General features: G+C 40.8%; 2 protein-coding genes across 2 annotated transcripts; one reads left to right on the forward strand and one right to left on the reverse strand.

Moving 5' to 3' along the window:
• The first annotated feature begins 1418 nt into the window (after window positions 1-1418).
• ucmaa (upper zone of growth plate and cartilage matrix associated a) lies at window positions 1419-9365 on the forward strand. The gene is made up of 5 exons (XM_049566725.1): window positions 1419-1594; window positions 2885-2944; window positions 3028-3120; window positions 6300-6398; window positions 8791-9365. Exons 1-5 carry the CDS (start codon window positions 1537-1539, stop codon window positions 8877-8879), a joined length of 399 nt encoding a protein of 132 aa, XP_049422682.1. The 5' UTR covers window positions 1419-1536; the 3' UTR covers window positions 8880-9365.
• A 2093-nt stretch (window positions 9366-11458) lies between these two features.
• mcm10 (minichromosome maintenance 10 replication initiation factor) lies at window positions 11459-21957 on the reverse strand. Its single transcript, XM_049566703.1, has 18 exons — window positions 21754-21957; window positions 20352-20403; window positions 19957-20265; window positions 19660-19878; window positions 19337-19480; window positions 19016-19211; window positions 18732-18897; window positions 18115-18282; window positions 16069-16185; window positions 15714-15910; window positions 15267-15361; window positions 13838-13951; window positions 12996-13493; window positions 12616-12746; window positions 12353-12466; window positions 11898-12043; window positions 11749-11791; window positions 11459-11661 (listed from the first exon to the last, which is right to left on the reverse strand). The coding sequence occupies exons 2-18, from the start codon at window positions 20356-20358 to the stop codon at window positions 11578-11580; spliced, it is 2748 nt and encodes a 915-aa protein (XP_049422660.1). The 5' UTR covers window positions 20359-20403; window positions 21754-21957; the 3' UTR covers window positions 11459-11577.
• Between the last annotated feature and the right edge of the window lie 933 nt (window positions 21958-22890).

Consider the following 22890-nt stretch of genomic DNA (forward strand, 5'->3'; position numbering starts at 1 on the left):
TTACTTAATATAATGCAGCAGTCACAAAACCACCAAACCTCTTGTTATATTCCATCCGGACCCCCTTTGAATTTCACGGAATTAGAAACAGAGGCAAAGTCCTTTGATAATACTTTCCTGTTGCTCCTCAACTCTGGATTCTGTGTAAAAAAAAAACTACTAACTTGGAAACAGAAGGTTGGATATAATTCACTTCAACTTCAACATTTTTAAAGCTGTTCTTATCAATACTTTTATATTTACAATGGGTCAGATGACTGTGCAGTGTGAAAGGGGTCTCTCATTGTGATAAACCGACAGAAAATAATCACCAACTCTGCAGTTCCTCTCAGCTCTACTAACCATTTTAGCATCTTTCAGCAAATTATTTTGGTCATCTGGACTACAGCCTTACTGTTTTGGTTCATTCTCACTGCTGTCATTAACCCTTACTGTGGCCACAGCAGACAGCTGTTCGCTACTAGCCTGACATCACAAAAGTTAGTCTGGATCTTCTCAGCTCTCTTTTTATTTCTAAAGCATATCATCAACAGCCATAGACCAAACCTTTGGTTGTAGCCCTATCAAGTGGATAGGGCTACAACCAATTAGAGCAACAAAACATGACATAGCACTTGCAATTGTTGCAATGGTTCCTAATTCCAAAAAAAACACATTTAACCAATACCTGCCCAGCACAACTGTAAATTATCAAAATTAGCGGCTAGCTAATGAAGAAAATGGAGCATTTAGCAGTTAAAAAGACAGATATTTCCTTCAGCATCTGGTGGAGACCAAAAACAAGGTAAAAGGAGAGTGAGTGCTGGACTTTCATTCATCAGGCATCCAGAAACGCAACTCCAAATGAATGCTAATAATGCTCCATGTATGCTGCATGTGTAAAAAGGCGATTATTTTCTAACAGGTACAAGTTCGCATATCAGCTTTACAAGGCGATAATATGTCATTGTTTAAAACTTATTGTGCTGCCAAAAAAATCATCACTAGAGAAAGTATATATTCATAGTAACAAACATTGCTGTATATTCAGATACAGAAAGCTAGCAGTAATTGCAACAAAGTGTCTGATATGGTACATGTTGTTAGAAAGCTTATCTCTTTCTTATCATTTTTTTCTTGGCGAATCGAATCATCAAATCAAAAATCAAACTGCAGGATTTCTGGTATCACAGTTACAGTGTTTTCAGTATCATTGCAGAGTGATGTCTCCTCGATTTTCGACTTCCAACTATTACGAAACCCTGATTTCCACTCTGCTCGACTCTCCTCTTTCAATTCACCTAAATCCATCACTCATCTTTTTCTCCTTGTTTTCTTCTTCTTCTTCTTTTCCCCTGGGCAATCAATATTCCAGCAACTTCCCTCCCCTCTCTGACTCTTTCTCTTCTTCTTCCTCCTCCCACTCTCCTCCATTCTCCCTGCCTCTGCCACCTTCGTCCCTTCCCTCCCTCATCTTTCTCTCCTCTCTCAGTTCAGTTCAGTAAGGTGTGCCGTCAAGTCCAGTAGAGTTTGTGCTTGTTTTTTTTTACTCTCAAGATGTCCTGGAATCAAGTCTTAGTGGTCTCTTTAGTGACCACCCTCCTCATCCTGACCTGTAAGTACCTCTGGGTGGGTGGGAGAAAGGTTGAGACAGGGTTTTATTTTTTTGTTTTTTTTAATTATACATCCTCAGGGGAGATAAGCAGCACAGTTTTGAGGGTATAAAGCACTAACATGTGTGGTCCCCCTTTCATGTGGGGGAAAACAAATCTTAAATCTGGTGGTATTTTGTTGCTTCAGTGTGACCTAAGACCTTTTTTTGGCATCAGAACTTGAATCTGTCAAAATTAATTTGTAAGTTCCACAGTTATTTTCAAATTTCAGCTTTATAATAGAAAACCATTTGTATAGTCTGATTCAGGGGCAATAGGTATCAATGTGAATCAGTTTTTAAAACTTTTGTAACAGTTGCAAAAGTCAATGTCTTCAACAAAAGCTGATTAAATTGACTGTCATATTTGCATCAAAGCTTTAAGTCATGTTTTTACTGGAGTACATGCAAGTCAGGAAAGTAAGCCCTCTTCGGTTGACGATACAAGCCAAGAGGAGGAGACCAAAAAAAAAAAAGCTGTACGTTTGCCCAGAGATGTCCAATAGTTCTCCAAAGAACAGTCTGAACCCCAGAACACCAGCTTATTTTCCACTACGGGACATGTGTCCAGAGGATGACTATGACTCAGACCAATCAGTGAACAATAGGGCGTGGTAAAGTTAATGACGACAATAAGCAACACTAATTTGAATCGAACTTTGCCAGACCACGGTGAGTATAGTGAAAAAGGCTGTGCAAGGCAAGACATCTTACAATTATTAGCTATTATGAAAAAATATATTTATGGATATTCTAATCCTGTTTCAATGTGCCACACTTATAATTTGTAATGGGACAAAAACGACCCACGCAATCTTCTGTATATTGCCGGCGATGGAGGTCTGCCTGTGAAATCAATCTTGTGTGACGCAATTTCTCTTCCCTATATTTTCTCCTACATGTATTTTTGTTTGCTGTTTCTTTTGTATTATCTTTGAGATGTGATTTTTAACTGTAAACTGAAGCAGTAGCACTATGTACGGGACAATTTAAGTACTTTTTTCCACAAACAAACAGGCTAAATTAAGAAGTAGGAGGCTTTCTCTAGACATTTGGGTTTATTCCAGATACATGAGGTTTTCATTGTTCACTTTATCATTTGGATACAGAAATAAGCAAGCATTTGAATTTTTTTATTGAGATAAGGGTCTATAAATGTTGACATGCATTTCTTTAATAATATTGTTATAAAACTGGCCCTATACACATGCTTAAGTGTAAAGACAGGAACTTATTATTTCACCTTTTCCTCAGTTTCCAGTGTGGTGGAAAGTGCGGCAGTGCGGGACAACTCAAAGGAAGACGATCCTAAAGGTGATACCTGTTTACTATTTCACATTATCTTGCTCCACATTTCCTCCGTATTTGACCTTTACCTTCTGACTTCTGACCTTTAGGGGCACCACGGCAGGTGTTCATGCCCGAGTCGGACGCCACCAACTTTTTCAAACGCCGTAGTCGCCGCTCAACCCGATACTATGAGCTCCAAGGTAAGAGCTTCAATATTTGCATTTTATTTGGCTACCTTAAGGCAAAGATATGAGTAGCTGGCAGGGCTATCCGTCATCTCACTGGCAGAAAACCAGCTGGATCAAGTGTAAAGTGGTTTTTCTGACTATAGAGGTAGGTGAGTTATAGTTATTCAAATTTGGTGTTACGTGTGGTTGATGTGGCCACACTGTGGACAGTCTTAAATATGGCATGTTTGGCCTTCCATACTGAAAGCACTGTATGTGAGGCGTGTAGGAGTGTTGGTTTATTGGTTTGTAGTTGGACTCTAAGGATTATATGGTTTGAGGTTTTGACTGCAAGCTGTGAAAGTTCAAGAAAGTAGTAAGTAAAAGAGAGTAATGGAAAACTCAAGCAGGTGTTCGATACAGTAGCAGCTCTTTAATCTGACACACACGCATGCACACACACAGACATATACAGGCAGGCTGGAGGCTGCAGAAGGAGGCACAGGGTAGTATGGAGCAGGCTCTCTCTTGTGCTCCGTTTCTCTGTACAATAAGCTCATTCTTCCACTGCCAGCATCAGTGCGATACACAACGCCAACACACCTCAGACCGCATGAACAAACACATGGATGTGTTCCAGTGTTTCCGAACACAGGAAGTTATCATCATACTTTATCACCAAAATAACTTTTCAAAAAATCATAACAGGATTTTTGTCTTCCTTTAGCTTTGAGATGAAAGCATAAAAATGCCCAAATTTGCAAAAATGCTGCTGACAGCAGTGATGTTCATCTTTTCGGTAAAGTAAGTCCTTGTTAATACATCTCTTTTATGTTGGAAAACCCATCAGAGAAGTCCTCTAGGGACAGGCTGTGGGTCATTTCACCTTGCCCAGCAATCAGAGCACCAGACTGGGCCTTGGCTCCGGACAACCAGGCCCACATTCTTGGGAAAAAATAAAACACTTAAAAAAGGGCTGATTATTTCCCTTGCCAACACAGTTCATAAGAAGTGAAGGGGGCAGCTGAGTGAGTGTTTTAAGGGACTTTTTTTTTTTTTTTTGCCAGAAAGGTATGCACAGGCTGTTTAGGCACTCAGGGCAATTGTGAGAAATGCTTGTATGATCGTTTTCACCTAATTTAGTCCAAGAAAATAGACATTCTCTCCCTACTGCATTGCTCCGTTATTTAAAAGGCAACACTCAAATTGGGTAAATGCAATATTTCCAACAGATGTTGGATGATTGCACAACCAACTGTGACTTCAGTACAGTTTTCTAATAGCAATGGTTGTTATTTCCACGTCTTATGCATCTCTTTTAGCTTAGGATCTTATCTGAGGTCAAGGAGAAGTGGTTAGGAAAGACAAAGAGATAATATTTTATTGACGTTGGAAAAGTTAACTTTTTTGTTGTTATTCTTCTAATCAGAGTAAGTAACGCTATCGCTTTAGCACCTGTGTTCAATATTAGAGGGCTAAATGCTCATGAGGAAATAAAAAACCCTATCATGGGAGGATTTTATGTCAGATCCTGCCTCTGTTCAGTTCTTACCAAAGTAAGTAACGCCAATAATCTAACCCTCAGCTAAGAAAGGAGACCAGAAGGAGCTGATCATATTTGATTCTGGAAACTGTGATGAATTTGCAGCGTCAAAGAGAACAGAACAGGTAGTTTTACACATGGAGTTAGTGTGAAGATGGGTGTGAGCCATGTTTCCTACAGTACACCTAAGCCCCAAGTAACTGGCCTATTTGGAGGGAAAATACGTTTGCAGAGTGGATACAGGTCTGTGTTTACATGAAATGTTGTGATGTAATCCCAACACAAGCTTGTTGTGATTCAAGTACTTAAAGAAAAACTCAGACAGCTTAGTAATGTCTAATGCATACAGTGGCTGCTGTGTGCCGGCATGGGTGGGGGTGTTTGGTTTTGCAAACTGAGGGTGCAGGACGGAGGTGTGGGTGTTTACACACATTTCTAATACATTACAGTAAGTCGAAGGGGTTACCCACATGTATTTGTTTTAACACCTAACTAGACCCAGCATACAATATTATGTAAATCTAACTGTGTAAACATGAGGAACTTATTCAAACTTGGCTTATCAGAGTTTAAGAAGTTTGATTGTGTTAAAGGTTTTCCAGTGTTCTCATGGTTAACAAGACTCAGGGAGGCTGTAGGCACAGCAATGCTTTGAGCTAAATGCTAACATTAGCATGCTAACATGTTCACAATGACAATGCTAACATGCTGATGTTAAGCAGGAATAACGTTGAAGGGAAAGTTCACAGTTCTGGGTTGGGAGATAGTTACTGCCTCGAACAAGGGAGTTCAAGTATCTCAGGGTCTTGTTCACGAGTTAAGGTATAATGGAGCATGAGGTGGATCGGCGGTTTGGCGCTAGACCGTCATGGTGAAGAGGGAGCTGAGCCAGAAGGCAAAGCTTTTGATTTATTCGTCCATCCACGTCCCTACCCTCACCTATGGTCATGAGCTCTGGGTAGTGGCCGAAAGAATGAGATTGTGGATACAAGTGGCCGAAATGAGTTTCCTCTGTGGGGTGGCTGGGTTCAGCCTTAGAGATAGGGTAAGGAGCTCGGACATCCGGAGGGAACTCAGAGTAGAGCCGCTGCTCCTTCGCATCGAAAGGGGTCAGTTGAGGTAGTTGGGCATCTGATCAGGATGCCTTTTGGGAGCCTCCTGTTAGAGGTGTTCAGGGTACATCCCACTGGTAGGAGGACCCAGGGCAGACCCAGAACATGCTGGAGGGATTACATATCTCATCTGGCCTGGGAACACCTCGGGGACCCCCAGGAGGAGCTGGAAAGCATTGCTGGGGAGAGGGACGTCTGGGGTGCTTTGTTCTGCCTGCTGCCCCCGTGATCCCGCACCAGAAAAAAATTGGCAAGAGCTCATTGGAGCCTATAGGTTTTCTTTTCTGGGGACCATGAATATCTGTAGAACATTTGAAAATATCTAGTAGATGTTGAGATTTTCAGGACAAGTGAAACTTTCGACCTTCTGGTAAGGCTAGAGCAAAGGTAAGGAAATCACCAAAGTCATTAGGGTTAGGGGACGCATCCTCTGGAACCATGAATGTCTGCAAAGGTTTATTCATCACATAGCTATAGCGATATTTCAGTTGGGACCAAAATGGTACACCGACCTTCATCTATCAGTATCAGTATTCTTTCCTTTCCTCTCTCCACAGCCGAGCAGAGGGTAAAGATTGCTGCAAACGAACGATGGAGGGAATACAATGAGGAGCAGGTGGATGAGCACGACACCTACACCAGGGAGCTGCATGAAGGTGAGACCTGGATGCAGCTGCTTTCAGTTCCATGTTCCATGCTTTCCTCTTGAGTCCACTTTCTCTCAAACTGAATCATCAAAATACATAATTGACAAAACGGCAGACAGACAAACAAACAGAAGAAATTCCAACTTATGTAAAATAATGGAGAAATATCCCTCCATCAAACCCTAACTTTTACCCCTTTCACAAAGGACTGAAAATACATTTAACATCTTGTGTTTCACAGAAACATTTTGTTCCAAGTCACTAAATTAAGCATAAAAATAAAGCACAGAGGCTCTGTATCAGTAAACACATCCTTGTGAAAAACCTAAGATTTACTTGAATGCCAGTCGTCACGAGAGGACTCGCTAGAGAGAACACATGAAAGGGAAACAGAGTTTGGGTCTTGAATGAATCTCTCGGCACCCACGAGCCTCTGGACCACAGCGGAGTGCCTGAGACTCCACACCAAATCAAAGTGTCAATTTGTGGTCGACCCCAAGCTGACAATCTTCCCTGCGGTTGTCTGTCTGGTGTGATATAGTTGCAGTGACAGTTTCTAAACTAAGAACTGCTAACCATAAAGATGTGAGTGGGTTTTATATGTAAGATACACAGTGTTTTTGGTGGTTTGGGACAATGAGATGTTATAGGAAAACAAAAAGGTCCCCAACCAGGCCACACAACACACTAAGGTTTTGTAGAAACTCTGATTGGTCATAGAGTAAAGATGACAAAACTCAAATTTTTCACATTTCTAGATTGTTGGCTGACTCTATGCTTTATGTACATGATGTCAGTACAATTGGCAGAACAAGGGGACGAACATAAATCTCCTGAGATTAGTTTATATTGATATATATTCGTAGCAGTTCATTTACAGTGGAACCAAACACAAATTTGTCAGCTGAATCCTGTAAATTAGTGTTAATATTGGATTTTATGTAGCTATGGCTTCTTTGCTGCATTCTAAGTTGGTTTCACCAAATGGGAGATATAGTTGACAAAAATCCCAGGTATCTCACCAGGATTACAACCCCAATTCCAAAAAAGTTGGAACACTGTGAAAAACTTAAATAAAAACTGAATGCAATGATTTGTAACTCCTTTTCAACATATATTCAATCGAATACAGTCTAAATACAAGATATTTAATGTTCAAACTGAAAAACTTTATTGCTGTTTTTAAAATATACGCTGATTCTGAATTTGAAACCTGCAACACGTTTCAACAAAGTTGGGTCAGGTGTCTGTTTACCACTCTCTGACATCGCCTTTTAATTAAAAAAAACAACACCTCAGTAAGCAAAAGTGAAATGCTTTCCCAGTCAATATACAACTTCAGTCGCTCGACAATCTGGGGTCTCTGTTGTTGTATTTTGTGCTTCATACTGTGCCACACATTTTCAATGGGAGACAGGTCTGGACCACAGACAGGCCAGTCTAGTATCTAGCGCTCATTTGCTATGAAGCCATGCTGTTATGTAAATAAAGTTGCCTTGCTTTGAATACCATTCATGCAAAACTTAATATTAGAAAAAATTTTTATTGGCAGTGAAATTTGGGCACAAGACTAAAAAGAACTGCTCTCATCAAATATGACTTAGTTTCCTTCGTTCGTACTGAAGAGGCATTAAGAAGAATCAGATCATTCACAAACATAACATCACAAACAGCTAGCTAAATGCTAACAGTTTGGAGCACTACCATTAGCCCTAATGGGTCCATGTCATTGGTTCGACAGCCCATTGGTTCGACATCCCATTCGTCCGACTGTCCGCGGTGCTGAACGGCTCACGGCTTACGTGTTTGTCACTTTCTTTTTCATTTTAACCCACACCATGATCTTTTCCTGACCCTAACCAAGTGGTTTTTGTGCCTAAACCTAACCAGACCTTAACCACAGGGCATCATGACGATTTCGGAACAGACTTCGGAACAATGAGTTTAATATGGTCGGAACAATGGGCTGTCGAACCAATGGGCAGTTCCCAGCCCTAATTAGTACAAACTTTTTTTTTTTTTAGCAAGAATTGTTTGCCCTTGTTCTTACATACATTTTATTTAAACACTGACATACTATAAACTTGTAAAGCTGATCTGGTGAATGTGTCAGCAAAGAGTTGCCTCTACAAATCCAGCAGGCACGAAACAACATTAGCATGTAAGCTAATTGTGCTTCTTTTCTTTAGCTGTTTTGGTAACTCCTCGGGGAAATATTTGGCTCTTTAGGTGCTAAATGCTCCACCATGTTCACCAGCTAGTCACTAATGGTCTTTCTGCAAGCTCCTCTGAAGTGCAAAGTCCGGTGATAATTCTCACTACAATCCACTCGTTATATAGTCATGATTCTTTGGTAACAGAAAAATGTTAATCATTGCCACTTTAACTTTTTTATCCACAGAGCAAACTGAGAGATCAAGAGAGACGCACGAGCAGTATCGAGAGTATCAGTACGACGGCCTCTATCCTCGCTACTACTGGTTCCACTGAGCGCACTGTGTCGCATAGAGGGCCGGGTTACAGCACCTCTCCTTGGTGCAGTGCTAATACTGCCATCACCTGTAGCTACCAAAGGCAGTCATGTTCATATTTCTACTTTAAGCTACAAGAAAAAGGTTTTCTTTAATTTCTATTTTTTATGAAAACCTTAATTGTGCAATATGTCTCCACATCAAACTGTATAATGTATTAAAAGTGCAGTTTTTGTATTGTAAGCTAAACTTCTACTACTATCATATTAAATGGAGGCTATATGTTTTGCATGCTTCTTTACTGCCTCTGCTACATGTACATATAAGCTACACAGAGTGTCCTTTATATCAGCCTGTGGTATTAGCAGCAATATATCAACTCAGTACATTAACAGCGGACTTTGATAATCGCTTTATTTTTGCAAAGAACCTGACTTTATGTCTTTAAGTCAAAATGACAAATAAAGATGAGGTTCCTGATTCCCAGACCTCTGATGTGTTTTAACTCACTGCTTGCACCGTCTGGTATTTGGAGTATTTAACGGGAGGGAGGCGCAGTGGAATAAAAGAGAATATGAGGTGAGCTGCAGAAGTCATCAGGCGAAGATGAATTCCACATTCCTGAGTGGAAATATTAGACACAAACTGGGCAAAGACGAGACAGAGGAGGTGGAAAGAAGGAAAAATAGTAGCAGTAGAATAATAAGCACAAATTAAACCCTTAAAAACAATGGGCCATGACACTCTGTATTCAGTAATCACAAAGCTTCAAACCCCAAATCCTTATTTTATATTTATACTGTTATTCCACTGTGGACTTTTCCTTTTCAGGGCCAAACTTGAGTGAGCGCCACCTGGCCTCAACAGTCATCAGCATGGAGTGTGTTTGTGTCCTGATACAGGTTTACTCCCTATGAATATAAAACTGAAAGTGAGCTCCCTACTGATATTTTGAAGTGCTTTTAAGTGGTTTTGTTATATTTGCAGTCTGCTTTATCTGTATCCTTCTTTAAATATGCATCATTGTTCCAACATTCCCCAGTTCACCTTTCAACAACCCAGCAGCCTTCAATCAATGTGGCTGGATGTGAGTGTGTTTTATGGAAGCCTATAACGGCCATTATTGCAATTTTTTATGCAGTTACTTTAAGATCACAGATTAATTATCTTTGAATACCAAAGTTTTTTTCTTGTGATAACAAACGGGTAACAAAATAGTCACGAGAAAATAACTTTTGTTTTAAGATAAAGGGATAATTATACTGTGGTCAAGTGAGCTGTTATTTCCGTATTATCCCAAATGAAGACAAGTTGTTTTCTTGTGATAAATCAAGAAGATATGCTTTGTTATCTCAAAATAATTAACTTGTGATCTTGAGATAATGGCCTTAAAAAATAACTGCAAGCATGGCCTTTCTTGGCTTTCGTAGATTTAGATGTGTATCATGATAACCACATCCCTTTACTTAAACTCAGTGTGTCTTGAATGTGCGTCTCATTGTATGGGTGGATAAATTATAATGCTGCTGTTGCATGGTATGATTTCTAAATTTAGATGCAGGTTTGATTGCAGAAAAAAGTCCTCAGATTCTGCACCTACCATTGATGATTTAAGACTGTTGAATTTTTTTTTTTTTTTTTTTTAGTCCTCTGTCCAGACAGTAGCTGCTGGAAACCTAGTTGTGCACACAAAGAAACAATCATCAAACACATGCAGTAAATAAAAAAACAACAATCAAGTTTATAATTACATATTGTTGCCGACATGTTTGAGGCAGGATTTTTTTTTTGTCAATTTGCTATAGATTGAAAGGTAAATATAGCATAAAGCTAAACAACATAGGTTACCTACCTTTAATAAAATGTCCATTCTTACTCAGATCACATTTCCACATTGTGACACCCTCTTCAGATTTTCTGTTGATCCAATCTGAACTACTTATGCAGTATACCTGTATTTTCTTTCAGCTGTAGTGGATATCATTCCTCATCCAACCACCACAACCCAGTACTTTATTGTGAACACATGGAGTGATGGAGTATCATATTTTGTATATGCTGACTGGATGACTATGATGTTTTTTATACTGTATATTGAAGGCAAGAAATATTTAAAAAGAAAAAGCTGAAGTTGGGTTTGTGTTTAAGCTTGTATCTAAAAAGACAGGCCTTTTGCACAGCAGACATTTTGGCTCATCACAGTAGGAAAAGCACAGCTGTTAGTAATAACATTAATAGTGGCTCTGTGTTTCCCAGTAAGCTGTCACACAATATCAGGACCCTGATCTAAAGCAGCTTAATGGAACTGAGTCATCATTGATTTTATTATTTACACCTGTGCTTTTCCGTCTGTGACATGTCTTCAGTAAAATAAATCACTATTAGACCAACAGTCAGGAAACCATTCATTACTATTCAGTCAAATAACATAGAGATGACTTCAAAACACACACACACACACATATATATATATATATATATATATATATGATTCCATACTTTCCAGATCCGTCCCAGGTCCTGTGCTCAGCTTTTCAGAAACACACATTTGACATGAAATGTTGCAAATTATTTCTTTAATCATCTTATTTCCAGCATATTAGCAATTTAACCAGACATTCAAATCACATAATGAATAATGACAACACAACATCAAACTTTAAAAACATAATTCATACAAATATAAAAATGCTACTAAAGATCCTGTCCTGGTGCCATCACTTCAGGCTGTTGAGGAACTTGCCGTGCTCCTCTCCTCGAGGCAGGAGAAGCTCTCCGGCGATCTTCGGCCCCTTTTTCTCCTGCAATGAAACATATAAAGCGACATCAGGTTTGTTTTCTTTCACGACAATATTAGAGGTAATCTGTGAGTCAGAGAGAGATTTTACCTTCAGCATCCCATCACGCTCCCATTTAAACAGGCCGCAGTTACTAAAATGGTAAAACAACATTAGTCATAATGCAGACGTAGCCCTGAAAAACCATTAAAGGAACAAGAAAGAGACGACAGCAACTTGAGGGACATTAAGATCCTTACGTGCAGTGTTTGTTCGGCAGTCTGTCTAGAGCGATGGCTCTCTGTCCACAAGGACATTTGAAGAAACGTTTCATGGCATCGTGCCACCGCAGATTGTGATTCTCTTCCACACAGCGATCCGCCGGCTTGAAGTAGGTATAATTACACTGGAAGCAAAGGAACATGGGAAATGTGAGCTTACTTTGCTTACTTCTAACTTAAAACTATGGTCACAGTCAATACATTGTCCCTTTAATCCCATCCAACTTTATTCTAGCTAGCTGGCATACATAGAGCGCACAACTACACACAACAAAATGTCATGACTTATCCAAAACTTTCAAGGATTTTACTAATTCCATGACTTTTCCAGGCCTGGAAAACAAGATTAAGTTATTCTATGACCTTTCCAGATTTTCCACGACCGTATGAATCCTGCATATCTGAACCAAATGGCTGTACATTTAACTCAGTACCTTTTTACATGTAACAGCACGACACTTCATCTCTCTGATGCCCTTCATCTTCTCCTCCATCTGCTCCTTCTTCACCAGAGGATCAAAGTATTTCTCCTGCAGTTGGTACTCCGCCTGAGAGCGAAGAGATTCACATGAAACGTTTTACAACGTTTTAATTAGAAATGAAGCTGGCTTTGTGGAAATCGGATCTACTCAGTGCAACAGCAGTAAATCAAAATATATTTTAATTGATGAATGGAATAAAGTGCCACTTGTCTTACCGCCTGTAGTGCAGCCCCATGGCGCGATTTGGCGTTAAGGATCTTTTGAAACTCCTCTGACTGGATGTAAAGTTGCTGATCCCGCTTCTTCTTCTGGGCTGGTTCGTCATCCTCATTACTGCACGATTCTCCTGCACAGAAAGTAAAAGTAAGGGGTTAACAATCAACAGTAAAGCCATTTTATATATGACTTTATTTGAATACAGAATTCTACATTTTACTAATTAAATCCAGTGCCAAAATTTCTTCACATTTATCAGAGAGCTGCTAGATCTGTTTTAACTAAATGATTTTATTGAGCTGCTGCCAAGTCAAATATCTGAAATCAGTTAGGTTTATATTGTGCTTCAGCAGAGATGAGATACACAGCAGTTTTGTACCATTTGGTGATGTCAGATTCTTCTCAACTCGGGCGCTGATCTCACTGTCGTTACTCCTCTTTCTCTTCACAGCGTTGGGGTCTTCCTTTTCAAGCCCCGCCCCTTTGGCTCTCAGCTTCTTCAGAGCAGCCAGCTTGGCAGCTGACAGGTTGAGAGCGCTGGGGGCAGGTGCCTGCGGCGGGCTGTTCTCAAAGAACAGGATGTCGTCCCCCTCAGAGAAGCCTCGACCCAGGGTGGGAGTGTGAGGGGCCGCGGGGCTTTGGGTGGCCTTGGGGACCTCGGAAGCAGCTTTTGGGGACATGAGACCATTCTGGCCCAGTGAGGAGGAGGAGGATGACGACAACCTGGGACTTGGCCCAGCTGAGCTCTGCAGCACCCTCTTCTGGATCTCGTCTGCCCTCCGCCGACGGTTCTGCCGAAACTCCTGCTGGATCTGTTTCTGCTGTTTCAGCAGGTCCGAGGCTGAGAAAGACTGAACTGGAGCTGCACCTTTGGAGACTGAAGATGGGCAACAGGGTAAATTCACAGCTCTTTAACAGAACATCGCTCTGAGATCCAAATTAACATTCTCTCTCTCTTTTTAACTGTCCTTTGTACTGGACATTTCGTGATCTTTTAATCTCAGAAAGAAAACGTTTTTATCAGTAAGGGTTGGTTGATTGCTGGTATTGTCACTTTATATTAGATCACCTGGGTTGATTTGTGAGCAGCACTTGCACTGTAAATATTGGTGTCTTGTACTCCAAGGAGGGAAACAGCATTTAAAAAAAAAAAAATAAAAGTCATTCATTCATTCTTAGCCAGAGTAGTGAGAGGCACAGAAATATTTCCAGGCTGTGTACCTGATTGGCTCCCCTTTGCCAAGTGCTGCTTCAGCTGTAGCGCTCCGGGTGTTGGCACTGACAGGAGGCTCTTAAACTCATCTGAACAACCTGAAACTTCACCGGACTGCAAGGCTGGAAAATAAAAACACATACAAAGAAAATATTATTCGTTTTGTAGTTTGTCTTCACAGTCACTGTCAAGATTATAACTAAAACATCGACATTGAGTACAAGCTGACGTCAGCTCATAACAGATTTATTTATATAGTCATCAGCTCCTGGCAAGCTACTGCAAGTGCTCACATTACATACACTGCTACATGTAGCCACATGCTAACATCAGGGAAACATGTAATCTTGGTTGCAGATGTTAATTTCTCCCAGATTTCTAATAACATTCCTGCTGGAACATGTGTGGTGGTGTTCAGAAGCTTTTATTGGTGATTTTTAATGGCAGAAAGTGCTGCTATATTTCACAACTTTGATCATTTCTGATCTATTTCTGAATTTATTAATGTATATTTGTACGTCAAAATGGCCCTAAGGTTTATTTTTAGTACATCCTCTCTGTATATATTTAAGGAATAGTATCCTTATTTATTTTATATCATAAATCTTTGGTCTTGGTTTTTGTTCTTTGCCTCGTTGCTTATGTTTTTGGATACGTTTCTTTTACCTTTTACTTTACAAATGTAGGAATGAAAACTTGACACATTTTTGGAACTGCTCCTGCTCTGTAATGTAAGCATCTGTTACTAAAAAAAAAATCTTTTGAAAAAAAAAAGAAAAAAAAAAAGAAAGTGCCGTTATACACTTTAGTAGCTACGTGCAGGTACACTGCTACATGTAGCAACATGCTACATGGAAACATGTAATCTTGGTTGCTGATGTTGTAAATTTCACTCCGATTTCAGATCATATTCCTGCTGGAACATGTCCACTTGTGAACATTTTTGGCTTACAAGCTTTTATTTAATTTTAATTTTCCACAGTAGGAATTGCCACTATTTGGTGTTACAGTCATTCCCCCGGCTGCAATGACAGTGCAGAGACAAGGACATACGGAAGACCAGGAAATGCAGACGAATCAAGGTAGACTGGGCTTTTTCAGGAGGGGCTAAACGAAACAGGCGCAAAAATGGAGTGTCTCAGACAGAGGGTGAATACAGGTGTTCCAGCACAGACAGTATGAGAAAAAAAGTCTTTTTACATCTTTTAGAAGAAACCTTAAATACAAGTATAAACCTGAAAATGAGCATAATAGGTTCCCTTTAATTGGAGGCGATGTAACCCAACAAGAGCTCAAAGCACAGAAAAGTGTATTACAGACAGACTTTTTTAGCTGTGAAACCCTAAAACATTTAAACATTTGTTTTAAAATACAACTAGACAAAATCAGATTAACAGACAGTCTTGAGGTCTTCAAATAGAGACTCTCAGTCCTCACCCAGCCTCTTGGCCTGATTGATGTGCTGAGCTGAGCCTTTCACAAACAGCTTGTCCAAAGTCCTCTGGGCAGGTTTGTTCGGTTTGGACGTTGATCTGCAACACACAGACCTGTTAGTCAAAATGTCAGGCAGCTCAGATTCTGCCCAGTCCCACACTGTGTTCCTGGCTTTGTAAATTGCAGTATGCCTGCACAAATTGACTTCAACAGACACTGTAAAAGTGCAAATAGAATTTCAGTCATAATCCAAACTGGACACGGCGGTGACCTTGGTATGCATTATTGTCTAACATCGGCTGCAAATCTCACATTGTACATATTACTGTATTAAATATTATCTGCACTGATCAGATACTGTGCATTTAAGGGACAATGTATAGAAAACTTGCAGTGAACCCCACATTTCCAACAATAAACAATGAGACGACAGCCTCCAACATCACTCACAATGATGCGGCACAGGCAGGTGAAGACACACCGCCGTAGTAGAAGCCGTCCTGACACAGCCGCTCTCTCAGGCTGCCACCTTTCCCCTTCAACTTGTTGGGAGCTTTTCCAGAAAACGCAGACTGCAGCTCGGCCCTCTTGGAGCTCATCTGCTTATACTGGGCCTTGACGTGATACTGGCAATACTGGCATTCATACTGTAAACAAACACAACCACACAAAGACAAGTCGCCTGTATTAGGATTATTAATGAAAGGAAGAAAACACAGACGTGAAATTCCCAGTATGGATTACACATGTAAGGAAATCTGAAAGCGAATGTGCAGAAATGTATGATGGGAGAAGATGGACCCACCAGGTTGACCATCTGAGAGCAGGGGTCTCCGTTCTTCTTCATGGCCTTACAGGTGCCGTAGTCCTGAGCTTCACCCATCAGCAGCACCTTCTGCGGGTGATCCACCGTCAGGCTCACCTGCACATGTTCAACACAGGGTTATATTTTCTGCAAGGGGAATCAGCTTACAGTGGTAACAAGAGATGAGCATCAAAAAACAGACAATAAATCCAGTGACATCACTTGAGGATGTTTATCAGACTTCACACTAGGGCATTAACAGAAAAGCCGATTTGTCGACATGTTGACGTCAGTGGCACAAGTCGACACCCCCCAGGAGGAGTCGACAAGTCTGTGTTTTTTCCCTCTCTCTCTCTCTCTGTGTGCTTGTGTACGGAATGCAATCACTGCCTCTGATTGGTTTACACTGATACTTAAGCGGAGCAGACTCCGCGAGGAATGTCCACAGTCATTCGGGCTTTCATAGTCGAGCGCACTTCCGCGTTGTAGTTTCCTGTAAAAATCCCCGCGATGTGAAAAATACATGCCGAGCAGTCACTGGTGTGCGGAGCGGAGTCCACGTGGTTGTAAAATCTGCTTGCGGACGTCCGCTTTGAGTCCGCGCGGACCTCAGCAGAGTCTGTTCCGCCCGAGTATGTCCGGGCCTTGACAGACACACATCACATGTGTGGAGATACTTCACTTTCCTCCGCCGTGTCAATGTGATGACGTCATCAAATGACTTGTCGCTCGACTTCGACTTTATTGACAGATAAGTCGACCTGAAAAAAATCGTTAATGCCCTACTTCACACAGCTCCCTCTGGAGTCACAAAAGGCTTTACACAACTTTTTTCAGATATACTGTAATACTCCCAGACATCTGCAAACAGACTGATGTGTACAATCAGTGGAGTTCCTCTTTAATGGACAAACAGTCCAAATGCCCATCTTGTCCAGAGTTTCTACCTGAACTGGCTGACAAACTGGTACCAGCAGCTAAGTTTTACTCTGTAACACAAACATCCAGTTAACAATTAAAGAAACTTTGACAAGCTATTGAAAAGCTGCCTACAGTGCTAACTAAGCAATTGAAAACGAAACAAAATCTAAATTTGTGTTATGAATGAGAGCTCTTTATATTACAAACATCACCTGATACAGCACGGCATGATTTACTTCATTCATAGAGTAAGTTCTGTGTCCAAACCGTGACTGCAGTGCAGATCAATTCTCCTTCCTTCTGTTTTATGAGATTAGAGGCTCTGAACTGAATGGCCCTATGTGGGTGGTAAGGATGTGTGTGTGCAGTTGGGAACAGCTTGGCTTTCCTCGCCACATTCCTCTCTTAACATCTCTGTTTGTCATGCAACGCCGACACTGGCAACCTTACTGGCAATTTTCACCAACACCACCGATCCGTTTTCTGCTTTAATTGGCTGTCGCTTCAGTTGCCAAACCAGTCAGTGACAAAAAAATCTCGAAACCAATTAAGTTAAACATAATTAAAACAAAGTTATCACTTTCCTTCAGTGAAAAGCTGTTCATTTTCAGGAGAAATGAGCTAACACTCACACGCAATTTTCTTTCTGACCCAGTTTTCTGTCACCTGGTTTAAACTTTGAACCCCTCTGCTCTTATGACATCTACGCAGAGTCCATCTGTTCCTAAAATCAGCTATGTTTGAGATGTTGCATGTCAGAAAATAATCTCCTGGTTGTATTATTTCTACCTTTGTCCATAATAATGTATATACTTTTATGCTTTTACGGTGACATATTGTAATTACCATAAAATCAGCAAAATCAATTAATCTACTTCAATAATGTTGAATTCAGATTCTGGCAGATTGTAATTATGATGATGAATTTATCCACATTATGATGTGACATCTAATTGGCAGGAGTGACTTGAGGCTCTTGACACTGACAAAACACTGATGTAAATGTAATAAACTGTAAAATGACTGCAACAACATGGAGATAATAAGGAAACACTGGTTTCTGCAGTAACGACACTTGGTTTTCTATCATACGTGCATTATACACAGGTCAAACTGTCCACTCACCCCGTCATATCCATCTTTCTGCTTCATGGGGTTCGGGTTGAGGAGTCCAATGACGGTGCCCGGCTCCGTCTTCCAGTGCTCTTTGTGGACTTCGCCGAACAGTAGCAGGGACACAAACACTTCCAGGTTATGGAGGTCGTTCAGCTTCCAGATGCTGAAGGTTTTGCCCTGTGGAGAGGAAGCACTCAGTCAATAATGTGACAGAACGTAGTGTTTCCAAAACATTTTAAGATGTGCTTGATGAATCTCAGTGTTGTGTCCGATGAAACCAAATCACTTTGACTTCCCACGAGACAAGATTTGAAGCTACCAATTGAGGCAAGTCTGTTACTGAACTACACTGGCTGTAAGTCATTCCACCTTTGATTTACTGCCTCTATTCAATAAGAGATATGTCTGTATGGAACGGAAACGAAGCTATAACGCTCACGTGAAACAACAACAACAACAGTCAACCCTTGTGCAGGGGCTTTAGCGGCTGAAAAAATCTTGGAGAAACAGCAAACATGACATTGTATGCTATGGAAAAACATTTCTGATTATTAAACAGGCAGGAGAAATCCATTTGTCCATTCCAAACTAGACTTCTGAGATGCCCGGTGTAAATGTAGACCTACACTGCTGCTGCTTTGTGGTGTGGCCTTGCTGACCAGCACAGCGAAGGTCACCCAGTCGCTGTCCTCCAGTTTCTCCCGAGCCATTCGCTCCGGCACCTGCGACAGACGGATCAGGCGGCGGTCGGCCATCTTGCGGTCCATTTCGCTGGAGGAAATGCGTGGTTTTCTGAAATGGAAAAGATTCAGACTGAAACACTTTGTTTGTGTGTGGGAGACCCGAATTCAGGATTTAGCTGCTGATTTCGAATAAAAAGCCTGTGTGTCTATCGCCTCAGCGTCCTTACCTGAGCCGCAGTCCTGAGTATTTCTCGACACCCACATCTTTAGGAAGGGCAGGGAGAGAAGGTTTAGGCTGAGCTGCTGGTGCAGGTCTGCTCTGAGAGGCTGAAGGTGAACGCAGAGGTTTGTAAACCTTGCTGCTGCTCTCTACTGGCTGGAAGGAGCTGCCGATCTTTATCTCCACCAGTGGCCCTCTGTCTTCTAAGGAGGAAACAGTGAAAAAAATACACGTATATATAAATGCACAAGTAGCATTTTTGTACAAACAAAATTCTCTCAGTAACTGTGGTTTATGTAAATAAACTGCATAAGGGTGTAAGTGTTACCCGGCGATGTGCTGGCTTTGGGATTGTGAGCTACCCTGGGTTTGCGTTTGAAGGAGTCAGCATTGTTCAGCTGGTCAAAAAAGTCAGAGGACTCCTGGAGCTTCAGACCTCCTCCTGTGACTGGAGCGGATGAAGATGTTGCGGCTGTCAGAAGTCAAGGGAACAGACGCACTATCAGCTTTTGTTGCTGCTGCAGTTATGTGCACGTATTTGTGTCCTCATTAATTTATTCTGTACTTCATGTCTAAAATAAAACAGCCCAAGTGGCCATTGGACTTTAGGACTTGTAAACCTCTGTGGCTGGTGAACAACACAATGTTTACCTGCTTGTGTCTTGGTATTCTGTGTGGTAGAGGCTGGTTTGGCCTGGGTCAGTTTGGAGGTCGGCTGTCGAGGTGGTGTCGGTTTGGGGGTCATTGGTTTGGGACCAGCCGAGCTCCCTGCAGTCGTGACTGGAGTGGAAGATGATGTGGAAGCTTTCTGACTTGCTTCCAGCTGCTGCTGTAACCGCTGCATCTGCTCCTGCATGCGCCTCAGCTGTTCTGAAGGAGGAAAGCTCCATTAGTAAACATCATCAAGAAGAAGAAGAGGATTAGAGGACGGACCACAGCGGCACAAACCTTGTAAATCCTCTTTGGAGCTGTCCAGGCCCCCACAGGCTTCTCCACCACTTCCTTTTCTTTTAGTGTCTTTCTCTTCATTTTCAATGTCGTCCACATCTCCAAAGAGATCAGACAGTGCGTCCTCTGCCTTTGCATCTTGACCTTCCTCCTCAAGGCCCTCTTTGTACTCTTCCCCCTCATCACTGTCGCCATCAAAGAGGTCGTCCAAGTCATCTGCCTTTTCCTGATTGCCTTGTTCTTCTCCGACTCCCTCGCTCTCAGCCAGTAGCGATGTCAAAATGTCCAAACCATCCAGACCATCATCACCTGGGCAAAGGAGACATAAATTGACTTGTGTTCTGACCTATTCATAAACATGTACTTTAATGTGTTTTAAATCTCATGATACCTACTGTCCATTTTAGAGATGTTACTGGTGGTGCTGATTTCAGATGACCTGACGACCTACAAGAAGGCAGACACTTGAGATTATTCTGTGGAGTGAAGGAAAGACTAATTTGGCAGCTCTTATTAAAAAAAAAAAAAACGTAAATTGCAGACTTAAGAAAATAAGGATAGATCTGCCTGGCTGGCTGACTTTCGCTCTGGAAATACAAGAGTTAGAAATAAATTTAATGCTTTAAATATTTCACTGACAGTAAGATTTGTAGTAAAGCTGACACACAGTTAAGGAGTGTTTTTTTTTTACAGTATAATTCGGGGTCAGCTCACCTACATCACTTATCTGCCCTCTCCTACCTGCTGCTACAATTTGCCTATTTTCTATTTAATCTCATCTTGCATAATGTTGTATCAGGGCTTAATGACAGTTTCATCAGTACATTTTGTTGCACATTTGCTGTTTTATTTGCAGTTTTTCAGTTTGATGTTTTATTCAACTGAGAATTTTTTTGGACTCTTTTTAAGTTTTCAAAGTTAAACACACAGTAGTAGAAAAGTGAAAACAGAATATCTGATCCAAAATATAGAAAATATTCAACCAGTCAAAAATCAAAAATACTGCAATGTGAGTTGTCATACATGTATAGCAAAAGCAGGGATACGTGTGTATGTAAGCCCAACCACAAATGAAGTTCCCTAAGGGGAAAATAAAGTTCTTTTGACTTGACTTAACTTTTTTTTCCCTGGTTTTAAAGGCTGCATTACAGTAAAATGATTTTGATGAATTTTCTGAATTTACCAGACTGTTCTAGCTGTTCTATTATTGTTTACCCACTTAGTCATTATATCCACATTACTGCTGATTATTTATCAAAAATCTCATTGTGTGAATATTTTGTGAAAGCACAAATAAATATTGATATCAAGGTATTTGGTAATATTTGATTTCCCATATATCTCTCAGTCCTACTATAATATATTGACCATTGTAAACTCCTGCCTTCAAATGACTTAAATTTGTTCAGTTAAATTACTGGTACAAGCTCTGTCTTGCTCACAGTTACAATTCAACTGTGACATGATGTCATGGCAAGTTATCTCACATTGTGAAAGCAACATACACACAGTGTACAGTCAGAAGGGAGATCAGAGATCAGAAAGGGTTAAGATTCAGTTAGTGCCTGAAGCAGTCTGTTTAGGAGAGGCCATAACCTCGCTCATAGGCCCCCTTTAAACTGACACAGTAGAAAATTAACATGATAAACCTGTGCGGAAGTCATAAATGTCAACATCTGAGGATATGAATGCCGCTCGTTTCCTCTGTGAATATCAAAACGTTTGTGTCTTTAAATATAGCTTTCCATTTATTTACTTATCTAACGTTACTCAAAGGTAATGAGACAGCCAACTCACCTCGGCTCCTTGTGTTACAGCTTTGTGTCCTTTGCTGACTCTGGTACAACTTTGACGGATTTTACAATGACGTCCCACCTGTCAATATATTGTTTATTTTCCAATAAGTTTCTCTACGCAAAGCTTTGTACAAGTCACAAGTTATGTTTTATAAAAATGGCACATTAATCTTTTACTCTTTACAACCTACACTCACAGCGAGGGAGAAAATCTAAACTGGCGCTAAACGAAGGACCCCGCTGTGTTGTCAAAGTCCTGCTGGCTGCCCAACCATCTGCCTGACTGAAAAAAATATATTTCTGTATCGTAGGATGACGTTTCGACCAAATACAAGAACAAAATTTCTTTTAAGTAACCATAATTATGAGATAAATATATATTGAGCGATATATCTTTGCTGATATTGATTTTGTCGCTATATTTTGCCAGGGGGAACCCAGGAGTCTAAACGGTGAGGCAGCGACAGAGGCTCTGAGCTGTACCGTGTATTTCGCTGATCTGAGGAACAAATTAAAGGTTCAGGGGGTGGAGCGACTTGTGTGAAGTTATTTATCTTGTGTGCTAATTATAATACCATCATTTAATAATAATTAATAATTTAATATTATATTATGTGTGCACAGGATTAAGAATATGACCTTTCGTGACTCTAGGGGCACCATAAACTTTTGCTTTATGCACACTACTGGAGTTTGAATAGGTCCTATAGTTATTGGATGATGGAGTATGTTTTTGTTTGTTGAAAAATGATACAATCTTGGTTCAAAAAACAAACAAAAGAGTTGGGTAGTGAACACCACCTCTAGGAGTCACCAGTCACAAATTATCACGTTTAATATAGGGGTGTCAAATATACGGCCCATGGGCCAGAACTGGCCCGCTAAAGGGTCCAGTCTGGCCCACTAGATGACTTGCACACCCAGTATTGATGCACTTGTAGAGGCTAAGAGGTGCCAGGTTTCAGAAACAAGTTAAACAGTTGCCTTTATGACCAGAATACAGCTCTCTGAAAAGCGAGTAAATACTTATTGTGGTCATATTTGAAGATAGTGAACATTGTGTTAAGTATTGTCAATCAGCAGCTTAAGTAGCTTCCACTTTAGTTTGGTGTGTTGATGCCAGCATTTCTTGACAGGG

The sequence above is a fragment of the Epinephelus fuscoguttatus genome, linkage group LG22 (genome assembly GCF_011397635.1).
Source record: "Epinephelus fuscoguttatus linkage group LG22, E.fuscoguttatus.final_Chr_v1".
NCBI classification, from domain to species: Eukaryota; Metazoa; Chordata; class Actinopteri; order Perciformes; family Serranidae; genus Epinephelus; species Epinephelus fuscoguttatus.